Source organism: Triticum aestivum, chromosome 4A, assembly GCF_018294505.1.
Source record: "Triticum aestivum cultivar Chinese Spring chromosome 4A, IWGSC CS RefSeq v2.1, whole genome shotgun sequence".
NCBI lineage: Eukaryota > Viridiplantae > Streptophyta > Magnoliopsida > Poales > Poaceae > Triticum > Triticum aestivum.
In genome coordinates, this window is record NC_057803.1 from 67,250,957 (window position 1) to 67,266,786 (window position 15,830).

At 47.7% G+C, this 15,830-nt stretch overlaps 2 protein-coding genes across 3 annotated transcripts; one reads left to right on the plus strand and one right to left on the minus strand.

The window, feature by feature from the left end:
• The first annotated feature begins 600 nt into the window (after nucleotides 1–600).
• Nucleotides 601–1,913, plus strand: LOC123085179 (proline-rich protein 2). The gene is made up of 2 exons (XM_044506785.1): nucleotides 601–833; nucleotides 930–1,913. The coding sequence occupies exons 1-2, from the start codon at nucleotides 671–673 to the stop codon at nucleotides 1,610–1,612; spliced, it is 846 nt and encodes a 281-aa protein (XP_044362720.1). The 5' UTR covers nucleotides 601–670; the 3' UTR covers nucleotides 1,613–1,913.
• Nucleotides 1,914–1,975: 62 nt separating this feature from the next.
• On the minus strand, nucleotides 1,976–10,883 carry LOC123085178 (probable 4-hydroxy-tetrahydrodipicolinate reductase 2, chloroplastic). 2 transcript variants are annotated; one of them, XM_044506784.1, is made up of 8 exons: nucleotides 10,551–10,883; nucleotides 9,423–9,660; nucleotides 8,668–8,801; nucleotides 8,518–8,592; nucleotides 8,140–8,241; nucleotides 2,584–2,693; nucleotides 2,425–2,512; nucleotides 1,976–2,337 (listed from the first exon to the last, which is right to left on the minus strand). In XM_044506784.1, exons 1-8 carry the CDS (start codon nucleotides 10,713–10,715, stop codon nucleotides 2,269–2,271), a joined length of 981 nt encoding a protein of 326 aa, XP_044362719.1. In that variant the 5' UTR covers nucleotides 10,716–10,883; the 3' UTR covers nucleotides 1,976–2,268. The 2 variants fall into 2 exon arrangements, with proteins under 2 accessions (XP_044362719.1, XP_044362718.1); XM_044506783.1 differs by having other exon boundaries at nucleotides 2,584–2,696.
• Nucleotides 10,884–15,830: the final 4,947 nt, after the last annotated feature.

Consider the following 15,830-nt stretch of genomic DNA (forward strand, 5'->3'; position numbering starts at 1 on the left):
CATAAAACACCTAAAAGCGAAGCAGGATCCCTCCCACCAGCAAGGGCCCGGGTCCACGGCGCCTCCAGACCCTAGGGCCACCAGAGACGAGGCGAACCGGCGGCAGCGTCTGCGGGAGTCAGAGCCCTAAGTTTTTTTTTTTTTGAGTCAGAGGAACCCTAAGCATACTTCTGTCTTTAGCTTACTATAGTTTTACTTTTGCCTCACATGCTTGTAAGCTAATGACCGCTTAAGTTCAGCTATTCCTCTTTTCAGTATTTGCGCTTTGTTTTGTTTACTTTCTTCTTCTTCTTCCGAAAATGTGTTTTTGAAGAAATTGTTAAAATCTTCCATTCACCCTCCCTCGATCCGGTCGATAACTTAATCCTGCAAAATGGCAATCCATGTGCTACGTACTACACTTCGCTTGAGCATTTAACGGCCAGTGCGAGGAAAGCTGGAGGAGTATATCTGAAGGAAAGGAGATCACATTAGGCGACGTTAATGGCTAATCTGCAAAGCCGGCGTCTAATTTAGCTGTTCGTCACTGTTTCACTTACGGGCCGCTCCGGTTGATTGAACCTCGTCGGTGTTTGGCGCCTATATAAACGATGCCATCCTTGTCCACATCCATCCATCCACAGCTTCCCTTCCTTAGCATCTCCGAACAGGTGGTAGATCGAGCTCCACAATGGCGCTCCTACCTCGGCGGTTTCTGTTCGGGGTTTGCGCCGTAGCGCTGGCGATCGGCCTCGCGAACGCTGTGCACGGCGAGGCGGCGCCGGTCGTGGTCGGCCTGGCCAGGTGCTCGGACTGCACAAGGAAGAGCATGAATGCCGAGGCCGCTTTCAAAGGTACGTAAACTTTTTAGACACACTGAATTTGCCAACAGCGTCAAAGAAAAGCAGAGCCTAACTGGCCTTTTTCAATTTGCCATTGGCTTGTGTCAGGTCTCCAGGTTGCTGTCAAGTGTAAGAACGGCAAGGGCGAGTACCAGAGCAAGGCCGTGGGGCATGTGGACAAGTCCGGCGCCTTCAGCGTCCCCCTGGACGCCGGCCTCGTCGGCGACGACGGCGAGCTGAAGCAGGACTGCTTCGCGCAGCTCCACAGCGCGTCTGGCGCGCCGTGCCCCGGGCAGGAGCCCTCCAAGATCGTCGCGACACGGCCCGGCCGCGACGGCCAGACGACCTTCGTCGCGCTCGCCGGCGAGGTGCACCAACCGTCGGCTGAATGCGCCTCAGCGTTCCTGTGCCATCCTCTGCACAAGCACCACCTGGTCGTCTTCCACAAGCCCGTGACTGTCCCTCCCAAGCCCGACCATGACCATGACCACGACCATGATCATGACCATGACAACGACCATGATCACGACCATGACCACGACCATGGCCACGATCATGATCACGACCATGGCCACGATCATGACCATGACCACGATCACTCGCTCCCGCCTGCAGTCAAGCCGCCAACGACGCCGGTGTACACGCCGACGGCGCCAACCCCGACGCCGATCTACCACCCCCGGGCCCAGCGTGACGCCGTCACTGAGCCACAACTCTTCAAGAAGATGCTCCCGTTCCTCAAGAAGCTGCCGTTCTTTCCTCCTGCCAAGCAGAGCGGCGGCAAGCCGTAGATGGTTTTGTCCGCGGCGGAGCGAGGTTGCTCGCTCTTTTGGTTGAAGCCACGAACGAGTTATTTTTCGCTCCTTTGCTCACTGGTAGCAGGCGACGTTGCTTCCACAAAATAATGTTTGCGAGGACGATTGTTTTTCATTTCTTGAACTGGATTGCGAGGACGATTGTTAGTTCAGTTGAGAGGTTCCATTTCTGGAGTAGTTCGATCTGCATCTGCTTGTTTTGTGTGTTTGTTTCACTCTGATGTACCGTGTGTAGTACAGTGTGTTCGAAATATGATTGGCATCCTGTTATTTCTCACTTGATGCGTACGGCGACTTCTGCCACTGACCTTCTCGCTGATGGTACATATGAGATGCAACTTTGGTAGATGGATGAGCGGGAAGCCCAGAAAAACTTGCTTAACAGTTACCTACCAGGCTACCACCCACATGAACAATATTGACGTCCTGCCCCACTTCCGGTCGTACAATTTAAGGTTCTGGACTAAGCTATTCGGGTGCATGCAGTTCAGCACATATATCATCAACTCCAGTACTCCACAGTCCACACTACTCACTAAATACTACCCCTCCAAATCCCCTGTGTTTCCGCAAGATACGGGAAGATTGTTTCAAAATTTCACTCAGATCCATCAAGACCTAATCAACTAACTTCACCGCATATCGCCTTCTTGCAAGACATCAATCATGTTGTAAATTCTCTTAGGATCCATTGATTGTACCTAAATTAGAAGGAAATAGTAATAAGATAACAAGAAATCCAAGTAACGTGTGTCACAACAATCATACGAAGCAAGATATACACAAACCTTCTTATACAGAAACACGGCGGCATCAACTGACCCTTCGGCATATATTGAACGGCCACAAACATTGTGTTGGAACTCAAATGAAACGCTGGCAAGAGAAAACAGAACAATCAGCAAACCTGAATGTAAAGCATCACATTTCAGAAGGGTGGTAATTACCTGTCATCGGGAGAAGTCAGATGGTACAAATGGAATGCATGCCCTTCAATGTGTTCTTCGGGGACACCCACCATATAAAGCTGCTGCTCAGGATCCCTGATCTTAACCATCTGCTGACATAGAAGGTAACAATCAATACATAATATAACACCAGTTCCATAACTTTCAGAAATTGCGCAAGTCTATTGACCACTTGTATAGCAAACCAATGCTATAAATCAGTAGTAACAAGCTTGGAGAAAAGACATCAGCAGGCAGGAAAAAAAAAACTTGGGCCGCTACTTCGTAAATTAAATGGATTTTTTTTTTGAAACGGCAAAAGATTTGCCATTTTAATTGATTAAGAGAGAAGTTTTAGAGGTTAAGGCCCATGGCCAAATTACAACAATCACTCTCGCGGCGTTATGTTACTCAAGTGCCTCGCCCCCGCCATGCTTCAAAGCGACATTTCCTCTTTAATCCTAGCGACGATGACTCCAACTGGGACGGCATTATTACGAAAGATCCGTGCATTCCTCTCATTCCACAACTCCCAAGAGATAAGAAGCATCAAGGAAGCAAGTGGCCTTCGCGATTGGGTCTTCTTGGTAGCATTGTGGCTCCACCACTCTTTAATGGAAGTCGCGTCAATCCAATCAGAAGGATGCACATCATGGAGACCCAACCAATCTTTGATCATGCACCAAACTCTGATAGTGTGTCCGCATTGGAATAGAAGGTGGGCCGCCGACTCCTGCACCTGCTTACATAGGGGACAAAGGTTACAGTTTGGACACCCACGACGCTCAAGCCTGTCCGCCGTCCAAATCCTGTTGTTGATTGCCAACCAAGCGAAGAATTTGCATTTAGGAAGCGCCCAAACCTTCCAAACGGTTGGTATCATGGCCGTGTCAGTATGGCCAAAGAACTGCGCCTTGTAGGCCGACGTCGCCGAGTAGTGTCCATCAGTGGGGAACTTCCAAGTGATAGTGTCGGGCGTGTCGATGTCGAGGTGGATATGGGAGACCTTCTCCCAAAGAGTGTCAATCTCAGAGAGGTGTTCGACGGTGAGGCCCCGAAGAATGTCCACCTGGGAAGTCCAGAAGTTGTCGTGCAGAGCCATTCGAACCAAGCAATTCTTCTTCTTCGACAATTCTTATATTTTAGGGGCCATGTCTTTGGGCTTAATCCCATCGAGCAAAGGAGACTCCCAAAACTTGGCACGCAAGCCATCGCCAAATTAGACCTTGGTAGCCGCGACAAAAATATATTGGTCGTTGTCATCACAAGGGGTTCCCAAGCCAACCCATGGCTTGTCCGGGTGAAGCCACTCGCCCCACAGCCAACGGAGGCGAAGAGTGATGGCAAACTTGTCGAGATTTAGGATTCCCAGGCCTCCAAGCAGTTTGGACTTGCACACTTGTTCCCAATTTATCTTGCATTTTCCACCTGTGACCTTATCACAACCTGCCCAACAGAAAGCACGTCTAAGGGCATCGATCTTTTTCTTGACCTCCACCGGTAAATCTAACGCCGTCATGTAGTAGATAGCAATCGTCGTGAGGACCGACTTAACCAAGACTGCCCGACCTGCCGAGGCAATGTGCCTTCCCACCCAAGGGGTGAGCTGACCTGCAATCTTGTCCTCGAGGGGCTGGTAGTGAATTCTCTTCAACCTCTTGACAAGCAAAGGCAGCCCAAGGTATTTCATCTGAAAGGAGGAACACTTGGCTGGGAAGGATTGGAGAATGTCCGGATCAAGATTTTCGCAACAGATTGGGGCGACAAGACTTGGAACAATTTGTGACAAGGCCAGTGACAGCCCCAAAGAGCTTGAGAGTATCATTGAAAAACTGGACGTCTTCCTTAATGGGCGCAAGAAAAACTGCGGCGTCATCCGCGTAAAGCGAAGCTCGGATAGGCATATCATTTCCACCAAGGGGATGAAGATTTCCTTGAGCCGTGCTCTTTGCCAGGATGTGGTGCAGAGAGTCGATGGCGAGCACGAATAACACGGGGGATAGAGGGTCCCCCTGCTTCAACGGCCCTGTCGAGCTTGATGGGATTGTCAGGCACGCCACTGAGCAGAACGAGAGACGAAGCCGAGGACAGCATGGCTGAAACCCAACCTCGGAAGCGAGGCGGGGAACCAACGTGTCGAAGTAGGTCGAGGAGGAAGTCCCACCGCACCGAGTCAAAGGCTTTTCTGATGTCAAGTTTGAAGAGCAACACCGGGGTTTTCCTACGATGGAAGCATCTCACGAAATTGCACACATACATGAAGTTGTCATGGATGCATCTTCTTTTGATGAACACACTTTGGACGTGCGAGACCAGCTCATTCATGTGCGGGGAAAGCCGGTTGGACATCTGTTAGAGTACGTAATGGGCCTAATGGCCTGGCTGGCGGTATAGCCCGTTAGTCTTAGGGTTAATTAGAGATAAGGGTCGCTTGCTTAGGGGTCAAGTAAGCCTTGCTTGGGAGTCAAGTAACCTCTCTATATAAAGAGAGGAGATGTATCAATCTAATCAAGCAAGAATTCAGAAGGAAATCCTCTCCCTCTTGCCCGGCCGTGGGCAAAAAGGCCCCCGGCCGGCCCTCTCACGCCCTCCTTCTAGCATCGCCATAACAATTTGGTATCAGCTAGCTTCGGTTCGATCATGTCTTCACCGCTGCCCAACCCATTTCTTCCGCTGTCGGTCATCTCGTCGCCTCCGGCGACCACCACGACCGTCGCCCCGCTCCTACCCGCGCCGGGATCCTCCATCGCGCCCGCCCCCGCCGTCCTCACCCCGAAGGAGGTGTCCGGGGCGCTGCGGGACCTAACCCAGGCGGTCCAGGAGATCCGCCTGTTCTTGGCCAGGTCCTACAGGCTGCACCCGGCTGCGCCGCCCATCGCCGCCACCGCGCCGCCGTGGCTGCTGCCGCACCAGGCTACGCCGCCCATCGCCGCCACCGCGCCGCCGTGGCTGCTGTGGCAGCCGCCACACATGGCGGCCTCCGCCGCGCTCGCCGGGCCGCTGCATCTGCCATCCACCGCCACCGCCGCCCCGCCCTGGCTGCAGTGGTAGCCGCCGCTCCTGGCGGCCTCCGCCGCGCCCGGCGCTCTGCCGCAGCAGCCGCTGCTGCTGCCCCAAGGCGTCCCCGCCGCGCTCGCCGGGCCGTTGCAGCTGCCATCCACAGCCACCACCGCCCCGCCCTGGCTGCAGTGGCAGCCGCCGCTCCTGGCGGCCTCCGCCGCGCCCGGCGCTCTGCTGCAGCAGCCACCGGCGGTCAGCTCCGGTCCCACATCGACCGCGCCGGCGGGAGTCCCGATCCACCAAATCAAGTTCCCGTCGTCACCATCACCGCTTCCCCAGGGCGTCCCCATCCAGCAAATCAAGTTCCTGCCGTCGTCGTCACCGCTTCCGGCTTGGATCACTACCCGCCACGTGTCGGCGGCGGTGAGGCTGCAGGCTGCCGCGCGCGGCCTCCTAGCGCGTCGACGTGTGCGGGAGATGCGTGGTCTGCAGCTGCCGCTCCTCCAAATTGCCCTTCGCTGCGCAAAGGACCTCGATCTCGTCCAGTGCGTCGGGGATCTTGGGCATGCGGTTTCCCCCACAGGCAGCGGCCATGTTGTTTTTCCCGCGGGCAGCGACCTCAAATCTGCGACATCGGCGGTTGGGGGGACGCACCCCTCCTCGTCATTCTCCATCGCAAGCCCTCCACTCTTCCCTGTGAGGTGCAGACCAACAGCCGTCCGGCGGGGAGAAGGCAGGGTGTCACCGACAGGAGCACACCGCGTAGCACCACTGCATTCCGCCGTCGGCCACCGCGAGGGCCCCTCTGCTGGTCGCTCTTGCGACCACTTCCAGGTGGCCATACACATGCACTCCTTTTGTCCAGGTGATGTCCATGGGATCCAGGTGGCTGTACACGTGCACGTCCGACGTGCGGATGGTGTCCACTTTTTGTTAAGGGGTCCAAAATAAAGCATCCCAATCCATTTCAGGTTGAGAGTAATAAAACAAGACGAGATGTAAAAGGCTTGTTTTTAGATGTTAGGTTTGTGTTGCATCGAGTCATGGTTATAAGTTGGTTAGGCTGCAGCTCGAGGACAAGCTGCATGTCCAGGTGGGGTGTAGTGTTAGAGTACGTAATGGGCCTAATGGCCTGGGCTGGCGGTATAGCCCGTTAGTCTTAGGGTTAATTAGAGATAAGGGTCGCTTGCTTAGGGGTCAAGTAAGCCTTGCTTGGGAGTCAAGTAACCTCTATATAAAGAGAGGAGATGTATCAATCCAATCAAGCAAGAATTAAGAAGGAAATCCTCTTCCTCTTGCCCGGCCGTGGGCAAAAAGACCCCCGGCCGGCCCTCTCGCGCCCTCCTTCTAGCATCGCCATAACAACATCATCTTAGCAATTAGCTTAGCGAGGACATGGATAAGAATGATGGGATGGAAATCGACGATGTCCTCCGCACATCCTTCTTCTGAATGAGAGCAATGTCAGCAGAGTTCAACCAATGAAAGTGAGTAGCGTGGAGATCAGAGAAATTGTTGATGGCAAGCATGATGCCCGACTTGGTAGTGTCCCAACATGCCTTGAGAAAGGCACCCGTGAATCCATCAGGGCCCGCTGCCTTGTCGCTAGGCATGGAAAGCACAGCTCTCTCATGTAAGAAAACAGGCTCCGCCTCAAGTGACAAACCTGAAGAGCTCACTGTACTACTGTGCATAGGCTTTTATTTTGTCATTTATATCCAGTGAGCTGGTGCCAAGTGGCACATCCGAAGAGCTCACTGTACTACTGTGCAGTTCCCAGCTCCTCCAGGTGTTAGGAGGAGAAATGAAATGAGACCCGTGAAGTTCTTCTACCATCGGACCATCCGCCTTTCCGATAAAATAGGATGAAAGTAAACAGGAACCGCAATGCATCTCCTACAATCCTAGCTTCAGGACACTAACAGGTAAACATAACCTTGGCTCCAAAGGTATAAAAATACGAAGATATAGACCTATATACAATCATCATGTTTCCAGAAAATACAATCATCAAGTATTCCCAAATGGAGTTATCAAGCATTTAAGAGTAAGGAGGCTAGAGTTGGAACTTATAGCCTCCAGTTGATATACTAAAACATTTTCCAAGAATATAACGAGGGGATGCAGTTGTGATCATGCATACAATGTTCAGAGTTTATCCTGCAGCCAATGAAACAGCTTGGCTGGATTCCCAAGAGTAGTCACTAAGAGCCAAGCTTTCTTTCAAATTGGTAATGCATACTATGGTATCTTTTTCGTGGAAAGAACAGATAATTCCTCATCTAGATTGCAGTGAAGTAATATTAACAAAATCCTCAGGTCTAGAAAGACAGAAGTTTGAGAGAAGATCAATCATATTGAAGGAAATTTATAGTTCCGAATAAAAAATGGCATGGCAATTCCACTGTGGATTTGAAAATGACTAGTTTAAGGTCATGATGCACATTACGAGGGTCAAGTTGCTATTTGCTTAAGAATACAGATAATATATACTTTCAACTTTAAGCACAAGAAAGGTTCAAAAAAAAAACTTTAAGCACAAGAATACGAACTTACCCGCTCCATGTCAAAGACCGCGCCTAATTTCTCGAAACAAGCAATCACAGCTTTACCTGTACCAGATGTGTCCAGCTTTCCTGCTTGATGGGATTCCAGTACCTGCAAATATTCTCACACTTAGACCTCCACAATGACACATGGAAGTTTAGGGTGAGTCAACAGAAATGCGTTTGGCCTAATATTCTAACAAAAAGTTTCAGAGCAAACAAACAATTCGAAAACTTGCAAAGGAGCTTATATTACTGGGTAGTTTCTCTCAAACATATAAGGGTAGACTAATGATTGAAGAAATGGTCCTTGAAGTAAAAGCTTAAAGACTTTTGACATTGTCCAACACTTCCTTTGTGAACCTGAATTTTCAAGGTAGAACCATACCTCCAAACGATAGCCTGAGAAGGCCCCAGGAAACTGCTCCGCAATTGTTTCCATTGCAGCAAGAAATGCAACAACCTGACAAGGGAAAATCATGTGTGGCGTTCATGTTTTCAACAACTTATTAGATTTGACAGTGCTTTTTTGACGTACCTGTTTGCCCATTTGTGGAGATATTAGTGCATAGTTTTCTGAATCTTGCACTGATTTGTACAGTAACTGCTGATCCCCACCAGTTGTGCCCATTACAAATGGCACACCAAGCTTGCAATAGAGCTCGGCGTTAGCTGCATAATCCAAGAGTATTGTTTTTTTTTTCAGCCAGAGGAGTGAAGACTGAAGGCGGCAACGGAAAGGAAACAACAAATAGACCAAAAAATCAAGCATCTTTAGTTTCTTCTTCGTATCCCTCTTGAGCAATGGAGGGGGGAAAACTACCCACGGATTAAGAACCTGAGACTTTTAGCAAGATCCAAATCAATTTACTACTTCCTCCGTCCCAAAATTCTTGTCTTAGATTCGTCTTCCGTATCTAGACGAATCTAAGACAAGAATTTTGGGACGGAGGGAGTACTAGTTTAGTTATTCTAGGTCAAATGTGTCGAGCTATCAAATCGAAGTAGTTTCCTATCATATTATTTCGTCATATAAAACTGAAATTAATCCTTAATGTAAGCCAAACAAAAATATATGCATCAGATCTTGCAAATAAATTTTCAAAAAAAAAACAAGCAGCAGGAATTTCTGCAGATATTAGTCAGATAGAAGCATGTTTGTACATAACGACATGGAAAAGGAATTTCTGCAGCAGTAATTTCACGATTGTAGAAGCTACCATGATGATAAATCATCCCAAGCAAGTTATAAGATGTCATAAAGCAAAATAAAATAACAAAGATAAAACTTACAGTTCACAGAATCAGGCGCCGTGTAGTCCACCACAACTACATCTGGGTATTCGTCAATGACAGATGAAAGAACATCTTCTCTTGCAGAAGGGCCATATATCTCAACGTCTGTATCACCCACTTGTATTGTTTTATCAAGGTTCTCTCTGCTACTGAATGAAACAGGAACTAGGTGAAGACCCCTTGAAGTAGCTGCCTCAGCAACAGATACCCCCATTTTACCAGTGCAGCCATTTACCTACAGAATTGAACAAATGAAAGACTAAATAGTAAATACTACTAAATAAATTCGTCAAATAATTGTCTAGCGTGACTGTATGAGAATATATTCCAATTGATCTTCTAGTAAAGCATTGCAGGAAATTGTATAAATTCAGTAACTCTAGTCCCTTTGTCTTATCCAGCCAGAGTTGTTGGACTTGACCAGTAATCACTGTTATTGACTACACATGTGTCATCCTTAATATGTACAGGTAGGGGGCTGGCAAATTGGCTTACCATACTACAAAGTTATGAAACTTGGATTAAAAAACATTTGACTATGAGATCAACATATTTTCTGTTTTTCTCCTAAAGTTGACTGTTCTTCACAAGTGGATACAAAAAAATAATCAGGGTAAAATGTGAATCAAATAGGGCAACGTTCATTTTTTACAGAATTATACATGGGCATCATCTATTACTAAAGTAATGAAATGTGGTTAGGTCAGTTCAACTTCATTTTGTTATTTTGGCAGCTATGCTTATGTTCGTTTGATGATTGCATCAACTTCCTCGTCTGTCCTTTATAGCCTTCCAAAGGCCTAGATAGGGCATTATATGGATAAGATATTGTGGAGCAGGATTGACCTTGTCTTATAAGCGTAAGACATTTGGCACTGATATTTGGTTGCTTCAAATGAAAAAAGTACTCCTCCTTTGCAGCACCAGCATGGGAACTCGAAATCCAGTACATAATGATAAAGGGCAAATTTATAGCCGTCAAAGTCTCATACCTCACTGTGCATCAAGTAGCCATGTATATAACTAAAGAAACGATTTATGATGAGAAAATCGTGGAAGACCAGTGGCCTCAGCGGCATTTGGCCGAACAGGTTAGTGGTGGCGTGATAAATGCAGCCGGCGTACCAGAATCGGGAAGGAGACGCCTGCCGGCCGCGCGGTAGCCGTCTCTAGGGTTGTCGCGGGTGGCGCGGCGCTGACACAACGCGGCGCGGCGAAACCGTCGAGGCGGCCCCGTCTCCGCCACGGCGAGGCGGAGAGAGTACGGGGCGGCGCCCGCAGCGAGAGCATTTTTGTCTTGCCCGACGGCGCTGCTACTTGCACGATTTAGTTTGCGTGGTGTCAAACAGGATAGAGAGACCTGGCCAACAAACGGTTTATCCCGGCGGCAGCTGCTTGCGAGGCTTCACCGGACGGCTAGCGAGTAGCGGACCCGTGCTGCCGTGAAGGTGCTGAACTGCTGATGGGCAGAGTCTTTTCATCTCAGAACAGAGTTTTAATTACAGGAGAATATCATACGAAAACTAATATTTCTTGAAAACCATATTTTAAGGTTTTGAAAAAAAACAAAAAAAAATGGAATGTTAAGAGGATGATGTTTTATTGCCACGTAAAATTTCAAATTGAAACAAATTACGAGATGTGAGTTATGAAAAAGATAAATTCAGCTCTGAATGGTGCCATTATTGTTCGGCACTATTCAACGCTGATATTCCCTTTTTCATAACTCACATTTCCCATGTATTTCAACTTGAAATTTTGTGTGGTGATAAAACATCATCATCTTAACATCCCGTACTTTTTTCATTCTTTTGAAACTTCGAAACATCTTCTTCTCATGGTTTTCATCAATTTTCACCGAATATTGATTTTCGTATAATATTCTTCCATTAATTACTCTATTAGTAAAGGAGCCCGTGCGCTTGCAACAGAAGGAAAAAAACGCGCATTTCAACCCAATAAATTAACAGAAATGTTAACTCCCACATGTGTAGCATGTTTGTACTTCGCCCACATGTGTTGATACACGTTGATTTTGTTTTGCACGAATTCTAAAGGAGTTTGTTAGATTTTCAGCGTCACATGGGCATCATCGTGTGTGTGAGCATTGGAGAGTTCGCCCACACGACCCGCAACACGTGGTTACCAGCTGTGTCGTGTGGGCGAACCAGTTTCTGCCCATACAGTCACCATCTAGTCCACGCGTGTGTGGACGAACTGCTCTTCGCACACGCGACGCTCCTGCGTTGTTAGATGGCAACTGCAGTTGCGAGCACGTGACAACTAGGTAAACACACATGGCAACTATGATTCGTTGCTAGATGACAACTGCAGTTGTGCGTACGTGGCAACTAGGTAAACACACATGACAACTGTGATTAACCATACATGGCGACTATGGTTAGACCATGCGTGGCAACTAGTTAATCACACATGGCAACTATTGTTTGATCACATAAGGCAAGTGTTTATCACATATGACAACTATAGTTGCCATCCTCCAAGATAACTAAAGTGTCATCCCACGGGTGCGCCAGGACGTGTGGGCAGATTTGTTTTGTGCCACACACGCAAGGTGAGAATGAGTAGTAGTTTGTTGGACGTGTGACACGAAATAGTTGCGTCCATACGTGTGAGTAATTCTAATGTTCACCCCTACATGACCCGTATGAGCTGCCTCCTACTTACGCCATACAGAATGTGTGGATGGACGTCTAATATGCCATAAGTGTGGATATTATCAGCGTCCTATATTAAATCAGTGAGGTTACAATGACTTATATACAAGAAAATGTGTAATCAGAAGGATAATTTATAAGACGGGGCGTGAAACACATTTTTTGAGTTCACCATGTGTGCCTTAATCTGTATCCTTATCTAGCTATAGATGGTGTCTGCCTCTTTTTCAGTTTTCATGTTCTAGAGACGAGTGCTCCCCTTCTGTTGACACACGAACACGTCACGTGTACCCTCGACGCCAGGGGTGATGCATCGCAGCTCACGTCGAAGGAGACCCGACCGACAGCGCGATACACAAGACAGTCGACGGGCGCTTTTTGCAGACCCGAAAACCCCACACCCCCGGGAGGGACCCCGTCAGGGAGTGCAGCGGCTATGGGCTGCCCTAGGTCGATTCGCTCGCCCCTAGAGCCTCGGGATTCGCAGCTCTCAAACACGAAGAACAGCGAAGAACGAGATAGAAAAACGGTGGAGAGATAAAACGTATATGAAAAAGTAGTATATTGATTTGTTCGATTGTGTGTTGTTCAATCGGCCGTCACCCCCAACATATATAAGAGGCGGCTGGACTTCCCGTATAAGCAAAGGATTTATCCAGGCTTTCCTTACAAGAAAATTACATCAATTCACGTCCTAGAATCCTAGTTCTGGTCCCACCCGGATTCAGCCCGAATCTGGTCCAATCTTCTGTCTTGCTCCTTGCGTGGGCTGTGGAATCTGCATATGACTTCCGATGGAGACGGTTCAAATATCAATTATGTGTGCTTCGATGAGGCCAACAATCCGTATGTTGATCACTTTTCCAAATAAGGCCATCTTGAATACTCCACGGGGTCATCTCTAATTTCGAGTCGGACTCGTTCATGTAGCTGACTGGACCGTCTGACTCTTGCAGCGTCTCTGCAGGTCGTATACTACGTCGGATGATGATGACTCCAAAAGCAAAGTTGACCGTTTTGACGTTACGAACAACTCCCGTGTTGAACACTTCTTCATCCGAAGCCATCTAGATAAGTATTTGAGCCCATCTTCAGCATCTGATCGGATTGGCCTCGACCGTTTCTACTGTTCACGGCAGCAAGCTTTCCCGGCAAGGTTACTGTTCACGGTGGCAAGCTTTCCCCGGCAGTTTACTGTTCACGGCGGCAAGCTCTCCCCCGGCAAGGTTACTGTTCACAGCGACAAGCTTTCCCCGGCAAGGTTACTGTTCACGGCGGCAAGCTTTCCCCGGCAAGGTTACTGTTCACGGCGGCAAGCTTTCCCCGGCAAGGTTACTGTTCACGGCGGCAAGCTTTCCCCGGCAAGGTTACTGTTCACGGCGGCAAGCTTTCCCCGGCAAGGTTACTGTTCACGGCGCAAGCTTTCCCCGGCAAGGTTACTGTTCACGGGCAGCTTCCCCGGTAAGGTTACTGTTCACGGCGGCAAGCTTTCCCCGGCAAGGTCTTTTAGGCAGCAAACAACCTCGGATGAAAATGTGTCCAAAAGCAAAGTTGACCGTTTTGACGAGACGAAAAACTTTCGTGTTGAACGTTTTCCGACTCGAGGCCATCTTCTGGGCCAAAACACTCACGCATTACATCAGACACTTGCCAAGACATGTCTGGTCTTCCGCGTCATATTTCGCCTCTTGACAGGGCTGCATCCAGATAGCTCTAACTTTTGCATACGAACTCGGATTGAGATGATTTTTATATCAAAATCGACCGACTCGACGAGACGAAGACAATGCATGTAGAGCACTCCCTCATCCGAGATTGTCCTGGAGGCGTACTTGACCAAAAAGCACTCAGAACACCTAAACATGACAATCTGAGTGTAGTTTTGGTCTTTGATATGATACCGAATGATTATGGTCCAAACGTCAAAGTTGTTCCACTCGGCAATGTGAAATTTCTCATTTAGAATATTTTGTCATTTGAGGCCATCTCCATTGCATTCTGCATTGTGCCAAAATCAGGTGTCAACACAGGCCCCCCTGTTTTTCGGCAAAGCTTGCATGCCGAAAAATAATTTGCACCATGTTTGTTCTAAGGACGATGTCAACACTCCATCGGCCATCTATTCTTCTGAGGGTGATAATTATGTATTGGCCATGTTTGTGCTAAGGGCGATAATCGTATATCGGCCATTGCCTACTTAGGCTTCCTGCCACACACTCGGGTGGTACTTCTTCAAATATTTGCCATTGAGAGCTCGAGGTAAAAATGCCCCTTGTATTGATTCCACCAAATATGAATTTCCGGGAACAACTCTTGTAATCCTAAAAGGACCTTCCCAACTTGGAGACCACTTCCCGAATTTTCTATCTCTTGAACCAATCGGTAGAATCACTTTCCAGACGAGATCACCAACTTGAAAATTCTTCAACTTGACTTTCTTATTGTAAGCCCTTGCCACCCTCAACTTATCTCTCTCTATGGCATTCAAAGCAGCCAAACGTTTATCAGCAACCTCATCAATGTTGTCCATCATCAAGTTATAGAAGTCTATTGCCGATAAATCATTTTGTTTGGCTATTCTCAAAGCATTCAAATTTACTTCCACTGGTAAAACAGCCTCCTGACCATATACTAGCTCATATGGAGTCACTTTCGTAGCACCATGCCTTGAGATTCTATGTGCCCATAATGCCTCAGACAACAAGTCATGCCATCTCCTTGGATTATCCTCAATCTTCTTCTTGATGAGCTTGATTAAAATTTTATTGCTAGACTCAGCTTGTCCATTAGCTTGGGCATAATATGGGGAGGAATTGAGCAACTTTATGTTATAAGATTCGGCAAACTCTCTGACTTGGTGTGACATAAAAGATGAACCTTGATCTGTAGTTAACGTTTGAGGAATACCGAATCTATGAATAATGTGCTCGGTTATGAATTTAATTACCTCCGTATGCGTCATGTTCTTGAGAGGTACTGCTTCAGACCACTTAGTGAAATAATCAGTTGCCACCAATACGAACCGATGCCCCTTTGAAGAAGACGGATGGATTTGCCCAATAAAGTCTAAACCCCATCCTCTGAAAGGCCACGGCTTGATAATAGGATGCAACATAGCAGCGGGAGCCAATTGAATATCACCAAATTTTTGACAAGCTTCGCACCCTTTATAATATCTGAAGCAATCATTAATCATGGTCGGCCAATAAAACCCAGCACGTCGTAATAACCATTTCATCTTGGGAGCCGACTGGTGAGTACCACAAATGCCTTCATGTACCTCTCCCATAGCAACTCTTGCTTGGTCCTCATCCAAGCACTTTAAAAGAACATCATCAACTGTTCGGCGATAAAGATCATCATCCCTCATAGTATATTTAAAAGCCATACGCCGAACAGCCCTGTCCACCCTTTCACTCGGATTACGCAAGTAAGCAACAATGGGCTTCCTCCAGTCGGAATTGTCACCTGCACTAGATTTTTTGTTAATGACCGAATCAGTGGGTTCTGGTTCGGCCTCTTCTATACTGGTAAGACAAGACATCGGATTTTGAGAAATATGAAACATGCCATGATCAACATGGTATCCAGATGCTTGTTGTGCCAACTCATTTGCTTTCCAGTTGTCATGTCTAGATATATGTGCAATGCTAAAACAATCCAAAGTAGAGATTATATCTAGACATTTATCAAGATAAACATTAAGTGATTCGTCCAAACACTGAAA